At 34.4% G+C, this 22,962-nt stretch overlaps 1 protein-coding gene across 1 annotated transcript in view; it reads right to left on the reverse strand.

Annotated features, from left to right (window-relative positions):
- LOC149623618 (uncharacterized) overlaps window positions 1–22,690 on the reverse strand; it is a 31,858-nt gene extending 9,168 nt beyond the window's left edge. The window contains exon 1 of the mRNA XM_089852644.1: window positions 21,693–22,690. Within this exon, the coding sequence (XP_089708770.1) occupies window positions 21,693–21,806 (114 nt within the window). The 5' untranslated portion in view covers window positions 21,807–22,690. The remainder of the gene's footprint in view (window positions 1–21,692) is intronic.
- Window positions 22,691–22,962: the final 272 nt, after the last annotated feature.

Here is a 22,962-nt window from a genome sequence, read left to right on the forward strand (position 1 = left end):
TCATAGAAATAGCCTTTTACCTACGCTATCAGGATTAGTTGGAAGCCGGTAAAATTCCAGCATGCCGGTTGTTGAAAAGAGTAGATTTTAATCCTGACTAATATGATTTGTTGAATTTATTCTGGGCAAGGAGATCAAGGTAATGTAATGCACCATCAGACTATGTCTATAGTTTGATTTAGTCGAAAACTCTATCGCGAGGCAACGATTCTATTTCTTTTGTATTAAGTATAAATGCTTGAATTGTTTTGGTATTAAATTTAAAAAGCAAGTTAAGATTCTTATGATTAAGTACATACAAATCTTTCGTATATGTTGATGGAAAATTTAAATAAATTTCCCTTTAAACCGTTTTTTAAATAAGCAAAGTATTCTAAAAGTCGCCAATCACGACACTTCCCACTTACCCGTAAAACTGTCATTTAAGCTTTGGGTTTTATAAGCCTTCCTCCACGTAAAATATAAATATAATTCTTTCTAAAACCCACGAAGCCCGAGGCCTAATTCTATATCGAATCACCCAAATATCATGGCGAGCTTTAGGAATGTTCAGGTAAAAAAAAAAGAAAACCTCGTAAATATCTTGTTAAGGAATAAATTAGTTTTATTTAGCTTTTGTGGTAGTCGTATCGTTGTTTCACCGGGAATTGATTAGAAACAGATACCACATACAATTCAGAGACCTAGCTAGCTGCAGAAACCATTATCGTTCGAGGTTTATCCTCGCTCTACTTCCGTATACCATAAAGGGGAGGAAATAAAGGTTTATAGTCTATAATGTTCACTGCAAATCAGAAATACAATAAGATTTTTCCCTTGTGGATTATAAAGAAGGAAAAAAAATTCACCAAAAATTCGCATTATTCTTATCTAAGATACGGGGAGACTTTTAAGAACCTTTTTTTCATTTCTTCCCACTTTTTATGTCTTGGCTATCAGACACCGGGGATCAACATAAATTTTGACGGCTTTGAAACAAATGTGTTCGAGATTTGAGACGCGAAAGCCAGGGGATTTCTTAAAGGGGAAGTAGCATGGGCATCTTATTTAAATCTTAAACCTATTTGTTTCGTATCGTAATTTCCACGATACTGGCTCTTTAAAAGCGCAGGAAATGAAAGTTTAGCAGTCAAATACATGCATAACCTCCATTTAAACTGATACGCAGCGGTATTATAAAGCTAGAGATAGTATTACGCGTACGCCACCTTGCATTGGAACAAAATGATCTGTAATGTTTTTTGTTATGAGGTTTTTACTCGCGCGCCCTTTCGCGATACGGATGACTGATAGAACTATTGTTATTTTGACGGCGTGAATTCGTTATTTTGTAATTTATTCTTGTAAGTTCTCGTAAAGATTTTAAGGAGAAAAAAATCTATTTACTTAAATTACATTTTTCGGGAAAGGGATTGAGAGATACCAGGGTTATTATTTATGCACGCTGTATTTCAATGGAGGAGAATGATTTAGGGCTAAGCGAGTAACCCTTATTTACAACGATTCCATCAAAAAATACCTGGACCTAAGATCATGCAATAAAATAAGTGTATTTTGTTTTTCTAATATCGCTTTTGATGTTGGAGTTAACAACCTCTTATGTTTTCTAAGCGTGTCTTTAAAGCTGAAAATTTTAATACCTGATACTTCAGCCAAATAATTTTGTCCATTTATCTTTTACTTTTTCAAGTCTTTTCTACAAAAACAGTTTCTTATTAAAAAAGTATTAGGAAAAGTAAATTTGTAACTTTGTGGTATGAAATTCTATGGGTCCGTTTTTATGGTACAAGTCATCCAATAATTTTAATATCCCAACATCATTTGCCTCACAATGTTTGCTAACGCCAAAGACGTCAGCGAGCTAAGTACTTTTTAAATATTGTAGATAGAAACACAGTTCCAGTTTGAAAACTTCATTACTTATATGAAAAAAGAAGAAAAAGATTACTTTAACTTTGAAGTAAACTTGTTTATGAGAAAAATAATTGTCATAGACCCTTTTTGCTTTGCCCAAAATCTATACGACTCGGTATTATCTAATTTTGAAACCAGCTTGCGTTTCCACTATTAAAAGCATTATCTCTCTTCATTTAACATGGTACCTTCCGTAGTGGTAGATAATAATTTAATCTGTTACCATGATTAGACGATGCCGCTCTTGAACTGGTATTTTCATTTGAATTCGTGCTCCAAAGGCGCTAAAACTCGCTCCTACTCAGCTTTATTAATTAATTCCTTTAAATCGTTCTCAATGGAGATACGTACGAGAAAAAAACCCATTCTCGAAAGATAATGAATACTTCCCTTTGAAAAAAATCGTTTATTGCGAAGAATTTTAACTTTGGTGTGTTCATCTTTTTAATACCATCTGCCTTGTAGGGATATTTCGAAAACGATCTTCTCATCTTAAAGGGGAAGGTAAGCACGCGCTGGAAATGGTCTTTACCAGTCATAAAAAATAAAACCGAGGAGAAGGTCGGCTTCGAACAAAGACAGCAACTATTAATTTACAGGTACAGTTGCCAATGCTCCAGGCTAAATAGTCTAATGATTACGAACGGACCCCATTGGTCTCTCCGAATCTTCTAAGGGACGGTGAAATATTGCCTAATTTCTCCTAATCCTAAACCGCAACTCTGTTTGACCAAAGCTTGATTTCAGAACAGTGCAAATTTGTTTATGTTTGGGTTAATTCTCATAGAGATATCGAAGTGTCTGAGCACTTTATTTTTTGAAAAGCACTCAACTCCCTCACTAACTGATCGACTGACTTACTTGGTCAGTTCAACTGTCACCCGCGAAGTTAAAGTGTTTACACGTGCTTTGAAGTATCCTAAATTATATGGCGAATTTTGGTCACCAAATCACTAAGGATGTTTTGTTACATTTACAGTTCACCTTATCTTTAGGAATTAGTACTTTAAAAAGTGTTTAAAACAAAAGTTGCGGAATAACTTCACACCACTTATAAGTCTAGGGGGTTTTGCTGAGTTCTAATGTTTCTTTATAAAAATGTAAACTTTTTATTACACGGTCTATAATTTATATAATAAAGAATAGACCGTATAATAGGATGTATATTAAAAATCCTTCTATAACATCTTTGGGGGACTTATATCATTATTTTCTACGCCTTTTTTGAATAGGAAATTTAGCACGTGATCCTTTTGTTAAATTACTAATTATTTTGCGAAATCACAGCCTACGGATCTGATATTAGGTTTTATTAAAGGCGCAGGTTGCGAGTAATTAAGTGAATTAAATTTTTTAGTAATTATTGGTCACGGTTACTATAAGATTATACAATAATTTGTCGGCGTATAATCGACGTTTTACCTGTTTTTTATTTTTGTGCTGTAGGCACGAGTGGGTTAGGATTTTAACCCCTAAATTTAATGCATGTCGCATTTTGATGAAATGCGATATAAATAATATCTGTTCTAGAATTTGAATTTAAAGTATATTATACATTTCTGTCCATCGTCAAAATTAAAAAGTTAAATATTTCTCGTCCCAAAAATTTGTTTTAGGCGAATGTCTAATTTTTTGAAGTTTTTTTATTTAAAAAAAATTGCGTTTAAACATAAAAAATAAGTATTTTTGGTCTCATGGTTCTAAAACGTCTTTGAAATTGATGTTCAGCGATCAAAGTCCCATTGCGAAGATCACTGTGGCAATTTTAACATGCACATTAAGAGTTTATTCATGAAATATAACCGTTCAAATCAACCGTGATATTAATCTAATATCTACACAACTACAAGAATCGGGTATGTAACTATTCCTTAATTTATTTTTCTTCCGGCGAGATTACCACTTGTGTGGTATTTATTTATCAATTTGGGGTAAAAAGGCACACGTAATCGTCGGTACAATCTGACATTTCCCGTGCTACTAAATACTTTGTCACTGAGGCGTAACACGGTTCTCGTGATCAAATAAAATGAACTGATACTAAAGTAATTTAAACCTGCAAAAGGAATAAAATGTAGAATTAAATAACCCTCTGGGGTTCAAGAACCAATAAGACTTTTATACCCCTCTCTTAGAAATTGTTATATAGTTATCCAAAATTGAAAAACACTATACTCGTACGTATGTATGTATGGGATTGAATCGAACAAACGAATAACTGCTAGGGGGCCCCATGCACTTATTCAACTAAAATATATGCCAGCTCGTGCCTAGCATTGGCAACACTTTCATTGTTTAAAAGTGGCAATACAGTTTATATTCGATAAGAACTTGTACCGCAATGCCATCGAAATAGTCTAAGCTTTACCGCACTTCGAGCTCGCAGATAAGGATTGGAAATCTATTGAGTTTTAACACGAGAGAAGTTTTTTTGCTTTAAAGTCGTGACATTTGAGAGCTTTTAGACACGAATACCCTTCAAAAAACGCGAGTAAGCTTCGAACCTAGCTAAATCTTTGGATTTTTCTTTATGCCCGTTTCCGTCAATCTGTCTCAAACTCAAATAAGCCCTATGCACGTACCTTACTATACTGTAGTAATAACTAATAAGCCCAGGTTTGTACGCGCAGATTTTTTTATTCAAACTTGGAGGGTCCCTCAACTTGTCTCGAATTTTGAAGTTAATCTTTTGGAAATATGGCAAGTGATTTGGTGCTGGTTTTTTCTCTCTTTACATGCATACCCTTTTCGAAACGCAATGTAAAACAAAAATATTCCGTGGATGCTTGCTACAAATCTTGTCATTGCATTTTTCCAATGATATTTTATTTTTTGGGGGGAAAATATTTTTTGTTTCTTAAGGTCTATGACCAATAACCCTACTAGGCCATAAAACACGTCACTTCAATTCAATTCATTTATTTATTTTGACTCAGACGTAGAAACTTCCGTATCGAAGTTATACGTTACATTGTATACTTCACCATGTTTGCAATTACAAATATATTCAGAAAAAAAAGGCTCGCGTAAAACTAGAAATTCAGGTATGTAAACGTAACCTTAACCAAAAAACCTGCGTTCCAATAAACATGGCTGATTGCTAATTATAATTATATAGCCGGTTATTAAGAGTTACCCATCTAGATTGCGCGCTTATATAAAATTATATTAGAAAAATAAAACAAAATTATAAGAAAATGGGGGAAAGTAAAATACCTCCCAGAAATTATTTATTATATACCCCGGTGCAGTCGGTCCTTGTGTAATTCGACACGGAACATTCGAACTGTATATCTTATTAGCCGAGGTGTCTAACATTATACCCTCAAATATATAAAAATCTTCTAGTAATATATTTTAAATTAAACTCGAAATTGTCTTACACCTGATGTAATGTTCCGTTGGCGTACGCAATTTGGTCTCCTACAAAGACGCCTTATTCCTTTTGCCTCTCATGTCCGCGGGGTTATTTTTTTTAGTATTTTCCAATGCTCGGTGTAATTATCAACTACAATCATATTCCTCTATTATATTTAATATAACTTAAGCATATTAACTCAAAGTTAATACATTCAGACTTAACAATGATTTTTCTCGGTTTCATGTAACCCAAAAGGCATATAGTTCTAATCATAAGCTACGCGAAATGCTGGAGAATATCGCACAACTTACTTCTGTTGTAAACTATATCTTGGTGCGAATTAACAGGCGATAAACGTTTATTACATCTGGCTTATACCCTATTGTTACGGCATCCCTGTAGCAGCTTTTGGGTAATTGCGCTGCCGCGGGTGAAGTTTAAGTGTGTCATTTAATGGAAATTAAGTTTTCGCGATCTCGACTAAGATTTTTACAATCTAAGCGTTACGCTATATGAGGGTCGCGACTATGATCGCACAATGCAGGGTCTTTGTACCATGTGTTTTTTGCTATACCAAAGGAACGTGGTTCCGTGACCGTCTTCATATATCATTATCACAATTAATAACCTTTCTTTAATATTGCCTTATAAGTCCTTTCGCTGGTTTGATCGCTTTGGTTTAATTAAAACAATATTTAAGATCTGCTAATTAACTTTGGAACAATTGTGCAATGAATAACGCGATGAAACAACAATTTCCTTTACACCATAACCTTCGAATGCGCAAGTACTGGTCTCCCGTTGGCATTCATTATCCAAGCGAGACAATTTACACTGCAGAATGGTGCAGTATCTTCGTTTAAACGTTCACATACTGTGATGACTTTCTTGGGTCGAATTTGGTTACGGGAAAATATAGAGATAGGAGCTCATAGTTTGTGTTTCCAGGAGATGTTCTTCCACAAGAAACACACCATCTTTAAACTCTTTAGTTTTAATGCTCATAGCACACTTCCAAATGCCCCATACTTATGTAGAGAATTATTTCTTTATGCTAAAACCTGAAAGTGTTCTTATTAAGAAGCCTTTAATTATTTGCAAATCATCCGCATTCCAATGTTCCTCTACGCAAAATAATTCTTACGTGAAGGTGACAAAATTATTTCGAGGATTTTTTTCTTTTAGATTTAAATGACGCTCAACGGTTCAAAAACTAAGCATTTAAGAAGTTGTACGGGGAAAATATTTAAAAACCTGTAGGGTACAACTACGGCAAGGATTTATAATCCATCACGATCTCCAAGGTTGACTAAAACGCCAGAACTTTGTTTTCACCTTTGCTAAAATTTATCTCGGCGCACGCTATTATACTTATTAAATTACTCGAGCATTAATTTATTCACCACCAATGTTTAAGAGGTCTATACTTCTACGGTACAGTGCCGTGTAGTAATACGAGCCGTTTCTTTCTACGAAGCCATATTACGTTACAATGTTTCCACCATTTGATATTCATTCATCACCTGGATGCTTCAGTAATCAAATTAATAACGTTTTTTCATAGATACAAACATTTAATCCATTAAAAATTGCGTGAAAACATTTCAAATTTGAAATAGCTAATAATTTTTAATTATATCCAACTGAATTGCGAGCGATATTAGCAGCTTAAAATAGACGAAACCAATCAAGAAAACCTGTTTTCTAGAAAATGGAATTTTAATCACTTAAAATACTTTAAGTATATAAAAATCTATAAATTTCAAATGAATGGAAGGTTAAAAATACCCTAGAACCTATTAGACTTGTTTCTCTCATTTGAATGTCTGGCAATCGCCTCTTGGATCATCAATATCCTAATATTTGGACAAGTAAATCGAAGTCGCGTTTTTAATTTTAATTCCATACCATTTTAAACCGCGAAAATATAAAGTTCTGAGGACCACCGTAGAATATTCCACAACCAATACATTTAACACCTTACTACATATAAGTCTAACGCTTTTAGTTTTACTTTTTTTTTCTTCTTCAAATTCCGCCGGCATTACCACGATTTTTTTTAAGTCTTGCCTTCCTTCAATTCCTTTAAATTAAATCAACCCCGCTCTCGCTTATCCGAAGTCAATTCGTCATAATTTTCGCTAACCTAATATTTCATTGGACCGACCCAACCGAGTTACATGCGGAGCTTCGACGAGAAATGCTCGCGCCACTGCGAAAAACTGGCTAAACACGAATCAACACCCACTGATTAAAAGCAACTTAACGTCATTTCCTGATAAAAATGTGCGAGGATTAAAAGGGAAATGCTTTAATTATTAATTGGGATAAAATTAATTTGCTATTCCTAAATTTTAACAAGATCACGCGGGACAGCTCTTTCCCTATATTATTTTGAAGGAGAATATTTTTTATTGCAAACTGTTTTCACATTCACCGTATATTAAAATTTACCTTAAGGGTAATAACATTTTCGAACGACCGGTAAGATTTATCTTCGAAAGTAAAATGTAAAAACATTGTAACTAATTTTCAATAAGATTGCTTTTAATTGAAAACATACTGGTTAGATATCATGTTTGTGCATGGCAAATGGTTGCGATTCTTTGCTGCAAACATCTAAATGTAAACTGTTTCTTATAACAGTGCGCCAATATTTCCAATTTACATTTTCAGTTGACAAATTTTAGGGACAACCAAGACTATTATTATCACATTTGGATCTGTCCGGGCCTTCTATGATTGATTATGCATACATTAACTACAAAAAGAGTCCTTAAGGCACTGCTAAACTTATTTGTTAGTGTAACTAGCGCCACATTGCGCAAATATCTGTTAAACATGGTGCCTTTTGACCTTAAACTACATTAAATTGCTGATTCGCGTAAGACATGGAAAAGCCATGTTTTCTTTGGTATAGTACCATGTTGAGAGAAGCTGCGCGTTTCAGTCCAAGTACTTACGATATTTTGTACTTGTATTATCCGTTAACTACTGCACCCACTCCTCCCTATTCCTTACCCCAACCCGTGCAATTTTCTACGCCGACGAATTTGTTTGAGAAAAGGGTCCTTGATTAGATTCGACGAAGGCTACCGCGAGAAGGTTTCGAAGCCAGAGTGTGTAAGAAGTTAAGTTTTGCACGGGAACCGGGAATGGGAAGAGAGAGAAAGTTAGGAATCAGCCTGGAGCCTTTAACGTCTCTACACGAGCTAAGAAAAAGAACGAACTGATTTTTAAAAGCGAAATTATAAGTTTAGAAATTTAAACAAACCCTAAATCATACGATGGGCCAAATTAATCTCGGTGTGCAGTTAATATCGCGTGACTGAACGATGCCTTTAGTCTAGAGATTCATTCCTACGGATAATTTTCATTATGTAGAACTCCGCGTAGCCTTGACTACATTACGCATATATTGTGAATGACGTAAGTTCAACTTATGGGGTAAATTTATTCATTTGTTTTTGTTTATCGAAAGGACAAGCGTAGAAAATAGAAATTGGATACGAGAAAATAAGTTTCCCCTACAGAGCCCACGCGTTAGGCCTTTCTGTGAAGGACATCGTGACGTAATGTTGTGCGCAGATCATAATTGGTTATCCCAGACCAAAAACGTCCTTGCTTATATATTTTACAAGTATCGAAATTCTCAAGCAGAAACTCGTAATGTGAACTAATAATTCTAGCGCCTTAGTTGAGCTTTTAATCCATTTATTGCGCGTTGAAATTCGTATCGTATCGTACAACTCGAAATCAATCAATACGCTCTTATATAAACACATCTTGAAGGAATTCATGCAAAAGATAACCTCTAGTCATAATTTTCATAAGATAAATGCGATGTGTCATAATAAACATTGAATCTAGTTATAATTCAAACATATAATATAACGTTGTTCCTCTAGCCATCGGAGTAATTTCAAAAATTATAAAATATGACTATATATCCATATAAGACCTCCCAAAAAAAATGTGCAATAAAGTACCTGAAGCTTTTAAACAATTTTTATAGCTAATACCATCCCCTCGTTTTGTATAAATGCTTCATAAATCATATTTCCTTTTCTCCGCTTTAACTTTCTCATAATGTGAAACATAGCTATTACAAGGCTTAAAACCTGTCACGGATATCTTCCTCGTAGGGCGATTTTTGAAATCTAAAACCAATAAAAAATATAAAATCTAAGAAAGAATTTCTCCCAAGAGAAACACATATGATAAACGATGTACAGGTTTTTTTGGTGGAGAATTAGATGTGTAAAATATTATGTAAACTGCGTTTATAGTCGAGAAATAATTTGTAAGTTAGTCTGATACTTCAAAGGATGGGTCGTCTGCTAGTCTTAGAAGTTTTAGGGAAAAGTTGAGCTTGAACTACAGTTTTCTCTTTCTGGAAAATACGCCATTGAGAAACTCTCCTTTTGCGAGAAACAAACGCTTTTATAAACACCACGAGCACTCTTGATTAATATTGTTTCGACCCATACTTGTGGAGAGTATGATTGGCTTATGATGGAACTTTAAAATATATTAAGCAAGTGGTTGTTATTCCATGACTAAAGTTTCAAAAATACAGATTTTTTTCTTGTTGTAACCCAATTTCTATTTTTTTTTCTAGTTTTCACTAAATTTCACTTCAGATATATTCAACTGCCCTTTACTTATAGTATAATGTTTGCCACGCTTCCCCGCTGCGTCTGTAGTTGTTTCATTTTACCTTCATGCCAATCAACTCATAATTTGTTGACGAACTTCGCTCTGTTCGAGTCTCAACTTCAATCTCAAGATCGAAAGATGAAGATAAAGACTCGGTAAAATATTTTGAATGGCGATCTCGAAAATTAAGAAACATATCAAAAACCACACGTGTATTTTCCAGTGTTTAGGAATATGACCTTGAAATTACAACCCCTTCAATCAAGAAATTAAAATCTATAGTGTTAAATTTAATCGTGAATTGATTTAAGTTTAATGCACTTAACGTATCGCAATGTTGGAGGATTTTTGAGTTAACTACACGTACAGTATATGCCAAACAAGTTTTAATGAAGAACTTGCGCATGAACAATTGATATGTTAATTGCTAACATGCTCCAATCTCATGCCCTAAGTACAAATATTTTAATTTTTAATTATGATAGCCTGACATCTGAAGGGAGTACTTGTACACGTAATTAAAAATTTTTTGAGCTTCATTCGTCACGGTTATGATTTTATAATTAATTTAATTGCAACTAACAACGTTCTATAAGCCGTTTACGCTTTACTAAATTAAATTTAAATTTAACAGTCAAATGAAAACCGATTTAATCTTAGCTTTGAATTACATAATATGTACTTTCTACGCGTTCAGAGAAAGCGAGTTTTTAGGCAAGGCTTAGAAAATTTCTGGAATTTACCTAATGTAATTTATGGCAGTTTACATCGTAAATCTAACGGGTAAGATTTATTTTTTATACATCTAAGGATATTCAAGACATAGCTCTATATGTATTACGCATACCAATCAACTCTTATATTGTCTCTATATTAAAATTATGGCTTGCCGTTTTTCAGTCAATATCCAATTACCAATCCACGGTCATATTTCTCCTACATGGAACCAAATTACCCTGATCATATAAATTTGAATCGAGTTTTTACACCCCAAGTTTGGCAATTAACAGAAGTAGATAAATCTTAAGTTGTAGAAGGTATGTTTGAAAATAGATTACGCAATTCAATTGTTGCAATGAGAAAATGATTGCATATATCACGTGTTAGAGTCACGCGAACGCAGTCGTGACTTTCGTGACTCTGAATGAGAGAGTTTTAACATTTAAAAACGTTACAGTTCAACAAAAACCTTAACTCTCTGTCGACTGCTTCATTTTTTTCTTTACTAATATGATGCAAAACTTTACTGACGACGTTTCAGACTCCTCCACTATTATGTAAACACCTTTTTTCTAAAGAGTTTTAGTTAAACAATATTTTATAACTACGGTTTAATCAACTTCACAGATTATAGGATTACAAGTTTATAGTTAATCGGTATTCTTAACGCCATGAAAATTGCGAATTAAATTTCACTTCACTCAAATTGATGCGGGCGGATTTATTCGAGGTTTCTATCTTGACACCCTCTGGCAATAGTTTCCCTATAGATATATATTCCCTTTTCTTTTATCAGTCACTTTTAGTTCATTTTGAACGATACCTCGTACGCACCAAGCGCTTTATTTTCAAAAGTATGACCCAGATTCTGAACTGAAGGCAAAAACTGAAACTTATGGCATACAGGGGACCCTGTTATCCCGAAGTAAATCACAAATTTAAAGAGAGAAAAAAAACAAAACTTCTTTTTACTTTGTAAAATCTTTGTGATATCATCGCTATGGGATTTTAATGTTAATGCATTGTGAAAAATGCAAGGTATACATACATGCGTATAGGTATCTTAGAAAATTATATAATCGTCTGCGTGCGAGCGAAAAAAAGGTCAAACCAAAAGGTCATCATCATATAAAAATTATATGTAAAAAAATATCCATTTCTTTTAAAGCTGTTGATATCGCGTTAGATTAAAAACTTCTTTAATGGAGCCCAGGGATATTATACATCGTATATTATTTTTATGGGAAAAATGTCTTAAGGGGTTATTTTTAACTGGGAAAATTAAGTTTTTAAGAAATTTTCGATTCCCGAATTAAATAGAATATAAATTTTCTACCAATATATAAATTAGACCACGTAGACGACCTTTGTACCTTAACGTCTGTTACGATGAAACCAGTGAGAGGAAGGCTTAATTACATACATTAAAAGACGCGAACAACTTGTATTTAAGCCTTCGCCATATTAGTTTTACAGTGGACAAGAATCTAGTTAGGGTCTTGATCGATATAAAATTTTTGAATACGTCTTCAAGGGTTTAATTTCAGTTTTAAAAATGAAAGATTTGATTAGGTTTGACTTCTTATAACGATATTTTCTTGGGATTATAACGATAAATTTTAAACTGGCCTCTTCTGCAAAATTAAGAGGCACCTTTAATATATATCATAGATTTAGCTAAAAGGGATATTCGTGGTAATCTTATAAACCGACATTTGGTATGAAGTTAGTATATAAATAACAGATAGGTTCAAGAGAGATGTAGAAACGAAACAACTAATTTTCTAATCTTGGCAGAATGATGATACCATTAATTGTTAGCATTTTAAAATATACCAGATGCAATTAAAAGAGAAATTATTTCCACTAACACGCGTATTACAAACTAGTATAAAAGTTATATTGCCATATGGCTGATTGGCCTAGCTATATTTGTTTTCATATTTTAACTATAATTTCTCAATGTATCTAATTACAACACAATTCTTAATTATCCTTGCTATGACGTCTTATTTCCACTGTATGCTTAACTATTCTTGATTCTACGCATTACGAAATACACATGTAATATGTCAAGTGCTCGAACACTTCCCATACCAAATTATATTTTACTAGATAAATGCAGCGTTATTATCAGAAAGACGGATTTATCTGTTATTTTTTTTTCTTCTTATTATAATCAGTTTTGTATCCTTGCGAACAAATTAACCTAAACCACGCACCAATAGAAGAAGAAGAAAAAAAAATTATATCAAATAACCTAAGGCATTATTAAAATTAAAATTCCATGGTAAATACGCCCACTGATAAAATACATACAAGAAAGATCTACACCAATTGACCTCGGAGTTCCTCAAATTTTTTGCAAGTTCGAAATTATTAATTCTAGCAAAATAATAGAGAACAGATAAAAAAAAGGTAATCTCGATTAGAAGTTGAAGCGATAATACAATTTTTTCCGTGTTCTCGAAGTAAGTCTTAACAAGGAGATTTCGTTGTTCCAAGTAGGAAGGTAGAAAAATAAAATTCCGTATTAAAAAAAAACTTTGAATTTTACCTCCAACGTTCGATTAGAAAAATTGACAGTCAAATGATATAGTTCACTTTTAAATCTTGAGTTCGCGGTTTTCGGGAATGACTGAAGTATGGAACCGTATTATTACTGAAGTAACCGCTATAGAATATTTTATAATCCCTCTATTTTCACTTGGGGGGTGGGTGGCGAATTGTTTTTTACCCCCTTTACTCAACGCCTATTTCAAATTCTTAGAGCCAAGTTCTACCAGAAGTGAGATGAGACTAGAAGTACTGAGCTAACCAAATTCTTCACTCGGCGAAAGTGAATATTATTGATAACACACCAACGGTTGGCCCTCTAGTAGCGGTTTCTGAATTTTCCCTCCAAAACGTGAGACGCTCGTGGCGGTAGACGACCGAACTAGATTCAAGCACAAGCGTACGTATTCCGTGGCTTTAGGTTCAGGGGAAGGGGGTAGGAAATGTTTTTGGAACTCGACCAATTTTTTTCTCTGTAGTGTAGGCGCGATGCAAGCGGCATAAAATCCTCAAATTTGTTCACTAGTGCCAGGATCTACTACCAATGCTAGAGCCCTTCACTTCTATTCTCATCTTACTTCTGGTTCTACGTACCTACCTACGCTTAAATCGTAAAGTTGCGTGAATACGTTTTCTAGACAACCCTTACCTTCCAGGCACGGACAAAGTTGCCATGTGTTTTCTGTGTGTTGGTTGGGGAATCTAACGGTTATAATTAGTTAACGTTGTATCACTTTTTTCAGAGCTGTAATTGATGGGAATGATTTATAGAATTGAAATATGGTGGGTATATTTCCAATGTCATATAACGGGGTCTATAACATATTCGAATAACAACTTCCATTGATTAATTATTGCGAAGACCAATCAAATACTGAAAGATATTCTGTATAAATCAAATTTTAGATGTTTAATTCAGCACAACTGGCATTGAATTTTTGAACGCAACCCATAAGTTCATAAGATATGTATGTTCCATAAGTTTGTCAATGCTTTCTGAGAGCTTGTTATGAAGGGACGTGAGTGAAACTTCATAGATTCTCGTAAATAGACGCCTGGTGAGGCGCTGTCAAAGGCTTAGTACAGAGTAAGGATTAAGATGGGACTGCAAACCCAGTGCAGTCAATTCTCGCGTCGTTCTCGAACTAACTCTCAATAAGTCTCTAGCAATACGAAGTGTAGGTAGTGTCATTCTTATGGAACATATCTTATAAACCTATGAATCTAGCCATACTAGAAAGCTAAGAACGACCCTATGCAGAAGTATGATCTCACTGAAACCTATAATGGCTATTCATCCACGACACAAACTTAATCGGGGTTGATTTTATCCTAGTTCAATTTACATAATTGCTGCAATTATAACTTTGAATCTCATTTCTAGAAGGTTTTTTTAGCGAAACGGTCCTAAAACAGTATAGTATTATGGGCCATTTCTCGACACGATAAATACCAGCACGTAAATATACCTCCAGTCTTGAACGTTTAGTAATTCCACGGATGATACCGGGTGTAATTAAGTTGTCCTCTCGTTCAAAATGTCAAGGGGAAGGCATAGACAATGAGACGTCGTATCCATATTTTTACGACTGTTTCTTTTAATTGAAACTTAAGATCTATTAGTCTCGGAGAGTAGCGTGCCCCAAGCTAAACACAATATCAAAGACGACGCCGGCTTTAGTAATCTGTCCTCTGGCCCCCATTGACAGCGACATAGACCAATTCATTTTAACGTTTCTCGCAAATTTAGACTGAGTTTCCACCATTGTATAATTGAAATACTCGCTAAAGTCTCGAACAGTTTAGCTTACACCGAAAATCGATGATATCCATTTGTAACTGAGTATTTACGATGGAAGATCATAAGGACAACGATATGCGAATTAAAACTTAATAGAAATGGGGTGGGGAGACTAGTTCATTGAGTTTCCAATGTTTCATTCGCTGAATTTAATCGAGTAATTTAATTACATTAATTAAAAATGCTAGGCCAGACCCATTTCGGTCATTATGATAGCCCTCGATATGTAAAAATTATTTCTACCATGAATAACAACGATCAATCCGAATTTAAGAATGAATATTATTGAATAAATATTAATACAGGCTGTGATGATTTTTTTAATTAAAGATCTCCTTCACATCTTTCAAACATTTTTTCATTCAGTTAAAATCAATTAATGATTAAGGAGAGTTTTTGTTAATTTTAAATATCTGGGGACTGTTCATAAAGGTGCTTAATTTTTGATAGTGAAACAGATGATTTTTGTGTTCCATTTATTAAATCTGTTAAGCGTAATTTATATATTAAGACGTAACGTGTGTAAATACACTAAATCAATTTAAAACATATCCACAAAAACAAACATAAATCTCAAAATCATTAAACAATCACCAAAACAGAAGGTTAGGTGCCTTTTTTTCTGAATAAATAAATTAATTGCAATAACGAAACACTCTTAAATACAAATATATATATATTTTAACTCAACTTACGGATTTGGAAGGAGCAAAAACGTTTCTGTTCATCCTTGAAAAATACACTTTATTTATTTAATTCTAAATCCCGCAGTGATGTTGAGGTATTAGTTTTCTTACAAATAGATAAAGGTACGAGCGAGCGAGTCTCCGAATGTTTACGAGGGTATACGTTACAATCCTTAGCACTAATATCGCCTTTTTATTTTTTCACTGCAGTACACATCTATTCTTTACAGACTTTAATATATAAAAAAACCTGTTCTTAGATCGTTGTAAAGTTCTCTGAAATCGGCCAAGTGCGCGGTGCGGATCGAGTGTCTACATAATACGGTTTAAAAAATCCTTCTCAAAAATTATATAAAAAGAATTGTAATATACTCGCTATGCCGCTCTATGTACGGACTGGTTTAAAAATCAAATGATATTCTCGTTTTCAAAATTCAAAATTTTGAAAAATTCCATTCTTTGAGTCGAGGCGCTAGAAATGTATTGCTAAGGAAACGTATTATTATTACAAGCAAATTTCACGGCTCATTGCTTTACCAAACCAATCAGAAAGTGATCATGTAAGAATTTGGTATGTAGACTTAGAAACCCAGTATTAGGAGGAATGTTTTTTAAATTATTTTACACGCGTAAAAATACCGCAGCTTTTAAGGTGGTTAAATTATAAATGTATTAAAACAAAGTTCGATTATAAGAGGGGCTAACCCTTGAAAACTTTAACATACATCGCAACTGATACAATGTAAAAGTTATAAGCATACGACATTTATTATGAGTCCAACTAAATCATAACGGATTCCATATCTTTAACCATACATTGTAATAATAGAGTATTTTAGCGACGGAAACGTTTAGTTCAAGAGTAAGCCTCATTAGAATCAAGTAGAGCGTAGAAATTTTGAGGGGAAATCTATACGCATTACAATATTTATATAACGGCTTTCGCTCGCCATATTTTTAAAAAGCAGAAAAGAAAGAAAAACGAACTCATTCTTATAAAAACCTTTCTTACATTTTTCTCTTAATTTTTTATTTCTACAAAATTCTCCTTATTCCTGGTTTAATTTTAAGCCCACTTTCGTACTCGAAGACGGACGAGAAGCCGAGAAAAAAAGGCAACTTCCTTGAATTGTTTAAGAAAATATGGTTTCGATTTCTCGATTGGAAGTTTCGTTTTTCTTTTTTACCATTCGGGGTTTATATTTTCACTAGACCTAATTCCGGGTTCTGGCCCACATTGTCCAGTCTTGAGCCAGGCCCTGTGGCCATTTTCACGGGAAATTGCTATTAATAATCATTGAAATATAAAATTTGTATTTTTGGAATAAGTTCTATTTTTTTCTTGTAATTGTTATTTTTTTTTGTTATTTTATTGGGTTTCCATGTAAAATTCTTTTTCCATGGAATAGTGTTGTTATAAATCTGCTATGAAATTTAAATATATATAATAGACCATTTCGATGTAACTAAGAGGGAAAGACACGGGGGCTAAAACTCCGCCTTTCATCTCGGTTTTTGGCGCTTGCGCTGTAGTCTTTTTGTATCATGAGAGTGCATGCGCAGGGACGGATGACAATGTATCAAACCCCCCCCCCCCCGTTGTATGTACCGATACTGAGGGTTGCCTACCCCCTTTTTTACATCGAAAAGGTCTATTTACGTTCAAGATATGGATATCGTCCATGCTAGCAGACTATATTTTCATAAAATGTCTTCTAAATTCGAAAAACAAAAACATTTTTAATCCTAAAAGTAGAGAAACTAGTAAAGACTCGTATTGTCCTAAACGTGCGTGAAATACTTTTCCAAAAATTTTTTAATAACACACGAAATATATAGTATTAAACCCAACAATATAAATGGTCTAAAATGTTTAAAACAAAATATCAAACGACGATAAGAACAAAAACCTGATATTATGACCTTTTCTAAAATAAAATTCTAAGAAACATCAAAAACAAAACTTCACTATATGCAACCACTATCCAATCAAAAGAAAAAAAAGTGTTTCTTTTTTTAATCACAATAAGTGCTTTTCGGCATCAGAATTTTCTTTCGCGAGTATAGAAACGAAAAAGCGTTTCTGCAATTATTTTTAAATTACAGTTATGCAATAGAGATAGAGGACATCGAAACGGACGAGTATGGGCGAAAAAATGTAATAATAATAATGCCACGACGGTGTCGCTCGCTTCTCTATAAGCTACAACCGCTATTAAACACAACAGTAAGCTATATAAGATCGCCATACAATCGTTTTACCAGGGATTATGGTTTTTTATGGGCACAAAATATGTTAAAGCCAAAATGTCGTCGAAGAACCTGCTCGGAATATCACATTAAGGCCATATCCTTTGTGCAATACCAGATATAAATTAGTCGTAGTAAATCAAGAATATGCCCCTTTTATTGAGATATCTATTAGAAAAATGGTCAAGATAATACGTTTAACATTTTCTTTAGACTAGATACCATGAAATTGACTCGGGTCATAGTTCACTCACTACTAAGCCACATTTCTTATTATATTTTGCCTGAGTTTTACACTTCAACGCTCTATACTAAAGTGAAAACAAAAATACTTCGCTTAGTACGACCCAAGTGAACACAACACGTTTTACGGTAATAGTTAGTATAGGGCGCTGTCGGTTAGCTGTGGCATAGGGGCTAGCCACCACCCCTCTATGCATTGCAAAGGCGTTAGATAAGTGGCAATAAGTCGCAAGATGACTTGGTCCAATTAGCTAGCTGAACGTATTTACTTCAACCCTACATTCTTCAGACATAACACAAAAGTTTTCCCATATTTTCTTTCGCCCGTTTAGAAATCACAACGCCGTGCTCGGGTCCAAAGCCGGAAATGGTTTTTAATGGCATAACTCTACGCGATTTCCTGTCCAGCGCGTGGTTGAAGCGCGCCAATACGCACGACGATACCTAAAACTCTACTCACCTCCCACCCGCTTTCAGTACACCTTGGTCCCTCTACCTATAATTTTATATTTCTAAAAGTGTAAGGTTGGAGGGTGCTCTCGAGCGTTGGGTCACCACCAGACGGCGCGGTATTAGATTAGTCAGAACGGCTTCCTTTTCGATATGGCCCTCAATCCGGTCGTGTCGCTCATAAACTTAACGGTTACCTTGGAAAAACAATACGCTAAAAGACTTTAAAAGATTATTTTACGCATCGTTTGATTTCCTTTCATTTGACGCTAGCCAGAATATAAACGATTCCCCTTGCAAAATTAAGGGAACACGCTTTAGGCAGGCATTATTACTTAACATCACAGATTAGCGAATTAAATTATGTCGGACAGGGTCTAGTTAAATGATAGTTAAGGTTTATAAATACGTTATGGGACGTAGGAAGGACATCTGAACATAAAGCTTTATAACTTTTCGGAAGTTACAGTTCGTAGCCTTTGCTCCTAATTTAATAAAATTAATTTTCATAACCTTTTTAGGAAAACTAGACATGGTTGTGATAATTTTATTTCAGGGAAATGAATTGAGAGTTGTATGGTCTCAATCGCTTCATTAAAGATATGTTTAGTATAACACGCGTTTAAGTACGCGATATTTTTAGTTGTTAATTAGCGATACAAATATTGTTCTAAAAAGATTGTAAACATCTTAATTATGTATACAAAGAAACAATACGAGAATTTTCACACCTTAAAATATAACGCCCCTATATAATTATCTTAATTTTAAGGTAGCACCATATACCGCCAATGGCCCTAAAAGTAATGAGCCGAACTGAACTGAAATTACAAGAACAAAATAATAACCGCGAAACCCAAGAATAGAGTATACTTTGGTATTGCACATTTACACTATATAGAAGAGCCTCGCATTATATAAGCCTTTCTCAATATTAAAGGTGATATATTCTGAATACGAATTTCGGTTTCTTTTTATTTGAAGGTAGTATCTTTTCTTTTCTACCTAAAGGCGCTAGAATTCTCATAGTTCACAAACCGGATCGTTTCTTGTAAGTGTAAAGGAAAGTAATTACCGCGAGACATTTCTATCGTTAACGCTGTTCTAGGTATTTCATGCAGTGTGCAAAAAGTATATAATCCTGCAAATAGAATTAAGCCTCGCGCCACAGACCGAAATGCTAGTTAGATAGTTACTTTGCGCCGAAGGGCTCATATATATGTCGTTTGTATGTTAATGTAGAACCCGTAGAGTTGATTACAGTAAGATATAAGTTGGGTGATGCGATGCAACGAAAATGTTTCACTATTAAATAGTTAGCAAAGTTCTTATATAATAAAGCTTATAATATTAGCTTGTGCATGAACCAACTATGATAATTGTGTATGCGAGAAATGTACCGTTATATGTGAAGAATATTAAAATTTCTATTACATTTTTTTCTAATTCGAAAAGCATGGTCAAATGGATCGATGGTCGCACAGATTTTGGCTTGAAGAAACGTATTTAGTCAATAACAAATATTAGTTTCGTAAAATTTAAAAACTGTTAATTTAAATGTTATTAATGAAAGATTAATATTTCAGTTCAATTCCTTAAATTAGTTTTAAAACGTAACAACGACTGGTGCTGAAGCTAAATTTTTTTCTCGCTGGAAGGAAGAAATTTTGAGTCTCTCGTTGCGTTAAATTTATTCAAATATCTCTATTAAAGTATTTTATGTTGCGCTGAGGGTGATTTCCGTATGACCGTAAATGACAAGGGTGGGACGATAGGCGTATTAAGCACCATCCCCCAAAAACGAACGATTATATGCAAATGACAAGGATCAAATACCCAAAAGACTAATTTTCAAAATTTATTCGAAGGTCGTTCCTCATACCGCGGAAATTAGAATGTTACCGAGCACTATTTAAAATTAAATTATATGTTTGTTACACCGGTCCAATGAAAGGTCTATTATAATGAGTTTCGTAAATTTGCGTTCTTGAAGGAAGCTAATGTTAAAATACTAGAGCAATTCTGTAAGGAAATTACTATGAATTTGGCAAAAAATTAACCGAACACAATTTTCTAGCTATAAATCAATCGAATATCTAGTTAATGGTTTTTAGAAAGAAAATCTAGATAGCGAACTTTGCTTCGAAGATTTTTCAAAAGAGAAAATATATTACCGAAAAATATTTTACGTATTTTGCCCAAAGGCAATCAAACAGAATTTTAAATTATTTTTTTCTTCTTAGTAACTATATCCTTAAATCTTTTAAATATTATGTGATTATTTTAGTGTACTTTCATTAATTTCTATTAGCTACCGCGCATATTTTAAGCGTTGGTTCTACGCGGTTGGCGATTGCGGCAAGCTCCGTAGCGAGAGATCATGAAACCATGGTTCAGAAATTGAGGATTGCTCGAGAGAAAACATTTATAATAACTTATTTCCCTTAGTAAAATACCTCAATTGTAAAAATAATCATTTTAATTAAGACTTAACATAGAAATTCAAGTACCCAACAAAAGTTCAAATATTTGTTTTGCATCAATACACTGATTAAACATTCTTTCGGTAATATCAATCGCGGCAATAGAGCGTTACCTTTTAAATCACACTGTATGTGTTGCGTACGCTCTAGTTAAGGAAACAATTTAGTGGACAATTAAGGGTTTTTCGTGTCTGTTTCAATTACCAAGGTATAATGACGACTTTGTAAACTATCATTGAAGAACAGTTAGTTCCGTAATCATAATTATTTCCCACAAATACGTTTGAGCATACGTCGTGTGTTTCGAACCATTTTGAAAAATATTGAACTGGTTATATGTTTGAAATACTCTATATAAACATTACCCAAAAGAATAATTAAAATTGAAAAAACAAATTGGTGAATTACCTAGACCTGATAATGCAAGTTTAAATAAACACTTCCTCATTGCTCTATATTGCGAAATTGGCATAAAGCCTAATAACATCCGAGAAAATTTACGAAATGTAGTGCACATTCTCAAATTGAACAAAATGTACGATATAAAGAAGTAGAATTTTGAAACTTACGTCGTGAAAATCGGCCATTTCGGTCATCATCCCGGCTCGGCCTGATGCTGCGCGGTATGATCCGAAGCTCGGTGTCGAACTCGACGGATATGTCGAGTCTTCCACAGTCAGCATCCAAAACGGGCTAACGGTACTCGCGCCCTAACGTGATTACCACTTCACGACAAGAACTAATAATTTAAATCTTCGTATTCAAGGCGTAGAAACACCTTGGAGATGAATATATCGAATTGAACAACCAATTTACACCACCGTTCGATAAATCCAAAAATAAATAAAAATTTATTATAATTTTTCCAGTTGACCGCTTCGACAGATTGATCGCGGTCGAATCCAGTATCGTAAAATTTCAAACAATAAGAAAACTTTTATAAAGTTCGCGCACATAAAGTTGATTGAAGGAATATTGTACCCCAAAATACGAGGGTAATACGCGTAGTGCTCGACTAACGGTACATAACTATACCGTCAGGTAGAGTGCGTTAATGTAACGGAATCCCTTAGTTCTTACGGTTGTAATATCACTACCATCACCGTGCGCGGCTGGCTTAATTTTTTCGTTCGAGAGCCAGAGGGCCTTGTTAAGTGTATATATATATTGTTTGACTTGTATCTCCACAAGCCAAGCGTTATGTTCGAGGACCTCTAACTTTGCTCTCCTCTCGAAGCACTCTGTCGTTTATACCAGGTCCCGCTAGCCGTTGCTCACCTGGTTTACCTGAACGTGAAAAAGGTATTCAGGACGCCCTCTTCCGAAAGAACGGGAAAGTATGGTGCCATTTTTTTTCTGGTAAAATACTTGTCCGGTTTTTACCTTCGCGCGGGCTGCCGAAAATCCAGTTATCCTAGTTTTGATCCCCCTTAATCTCTCCCCTCCGACTAACGGTATCCAATAATGGTACTTCTCGATGAGGAAAAATATATTTTACTCCGAATACCGTTATACTTTTAAGGGAGAATTAAGACTAAGCCTCCTCCGTCTTGGCCGCCACGGCGCTGCTTCTCAAGGAGTTCTGGGTCTTTGAAGAACGCTTCTGGTTTAAAAAGGGGTCCTTCGGGGCTCGATTGGAACATTGACAACCATCAAGGGGGATTCAGCGGGGGAAAGACGCGATCGCGATTGTGACGTCACTGGGTTTAAGACCGAAAAAGGGCGGATACTTCACTGTCTACGTAACAGGAGGGAAGTTTTATATCATGTGAACGGGAATTTCCTTATTTTATTTTCGATGCTGGTTTGCGGTGAGACCCAAAGGAACTGATGAAGAAT

This window comes from Phalangium opilio, unplaced genomic scaffold (assembly GCF_054372755.1).
Source record: "Phalangium opilio isolate 3A_F unplaced genomic scaffold, DU_Popi_V2 ptg000113l_1, whole genome shotgun sequence".
NCBI classification, from domain to species: domain Eukaryota; kingdom Metazoa; phylum Arthropoda; class Arachnida; order Opiliones; family Phalangiidae; genus Phalangium; species Phalangium opilio.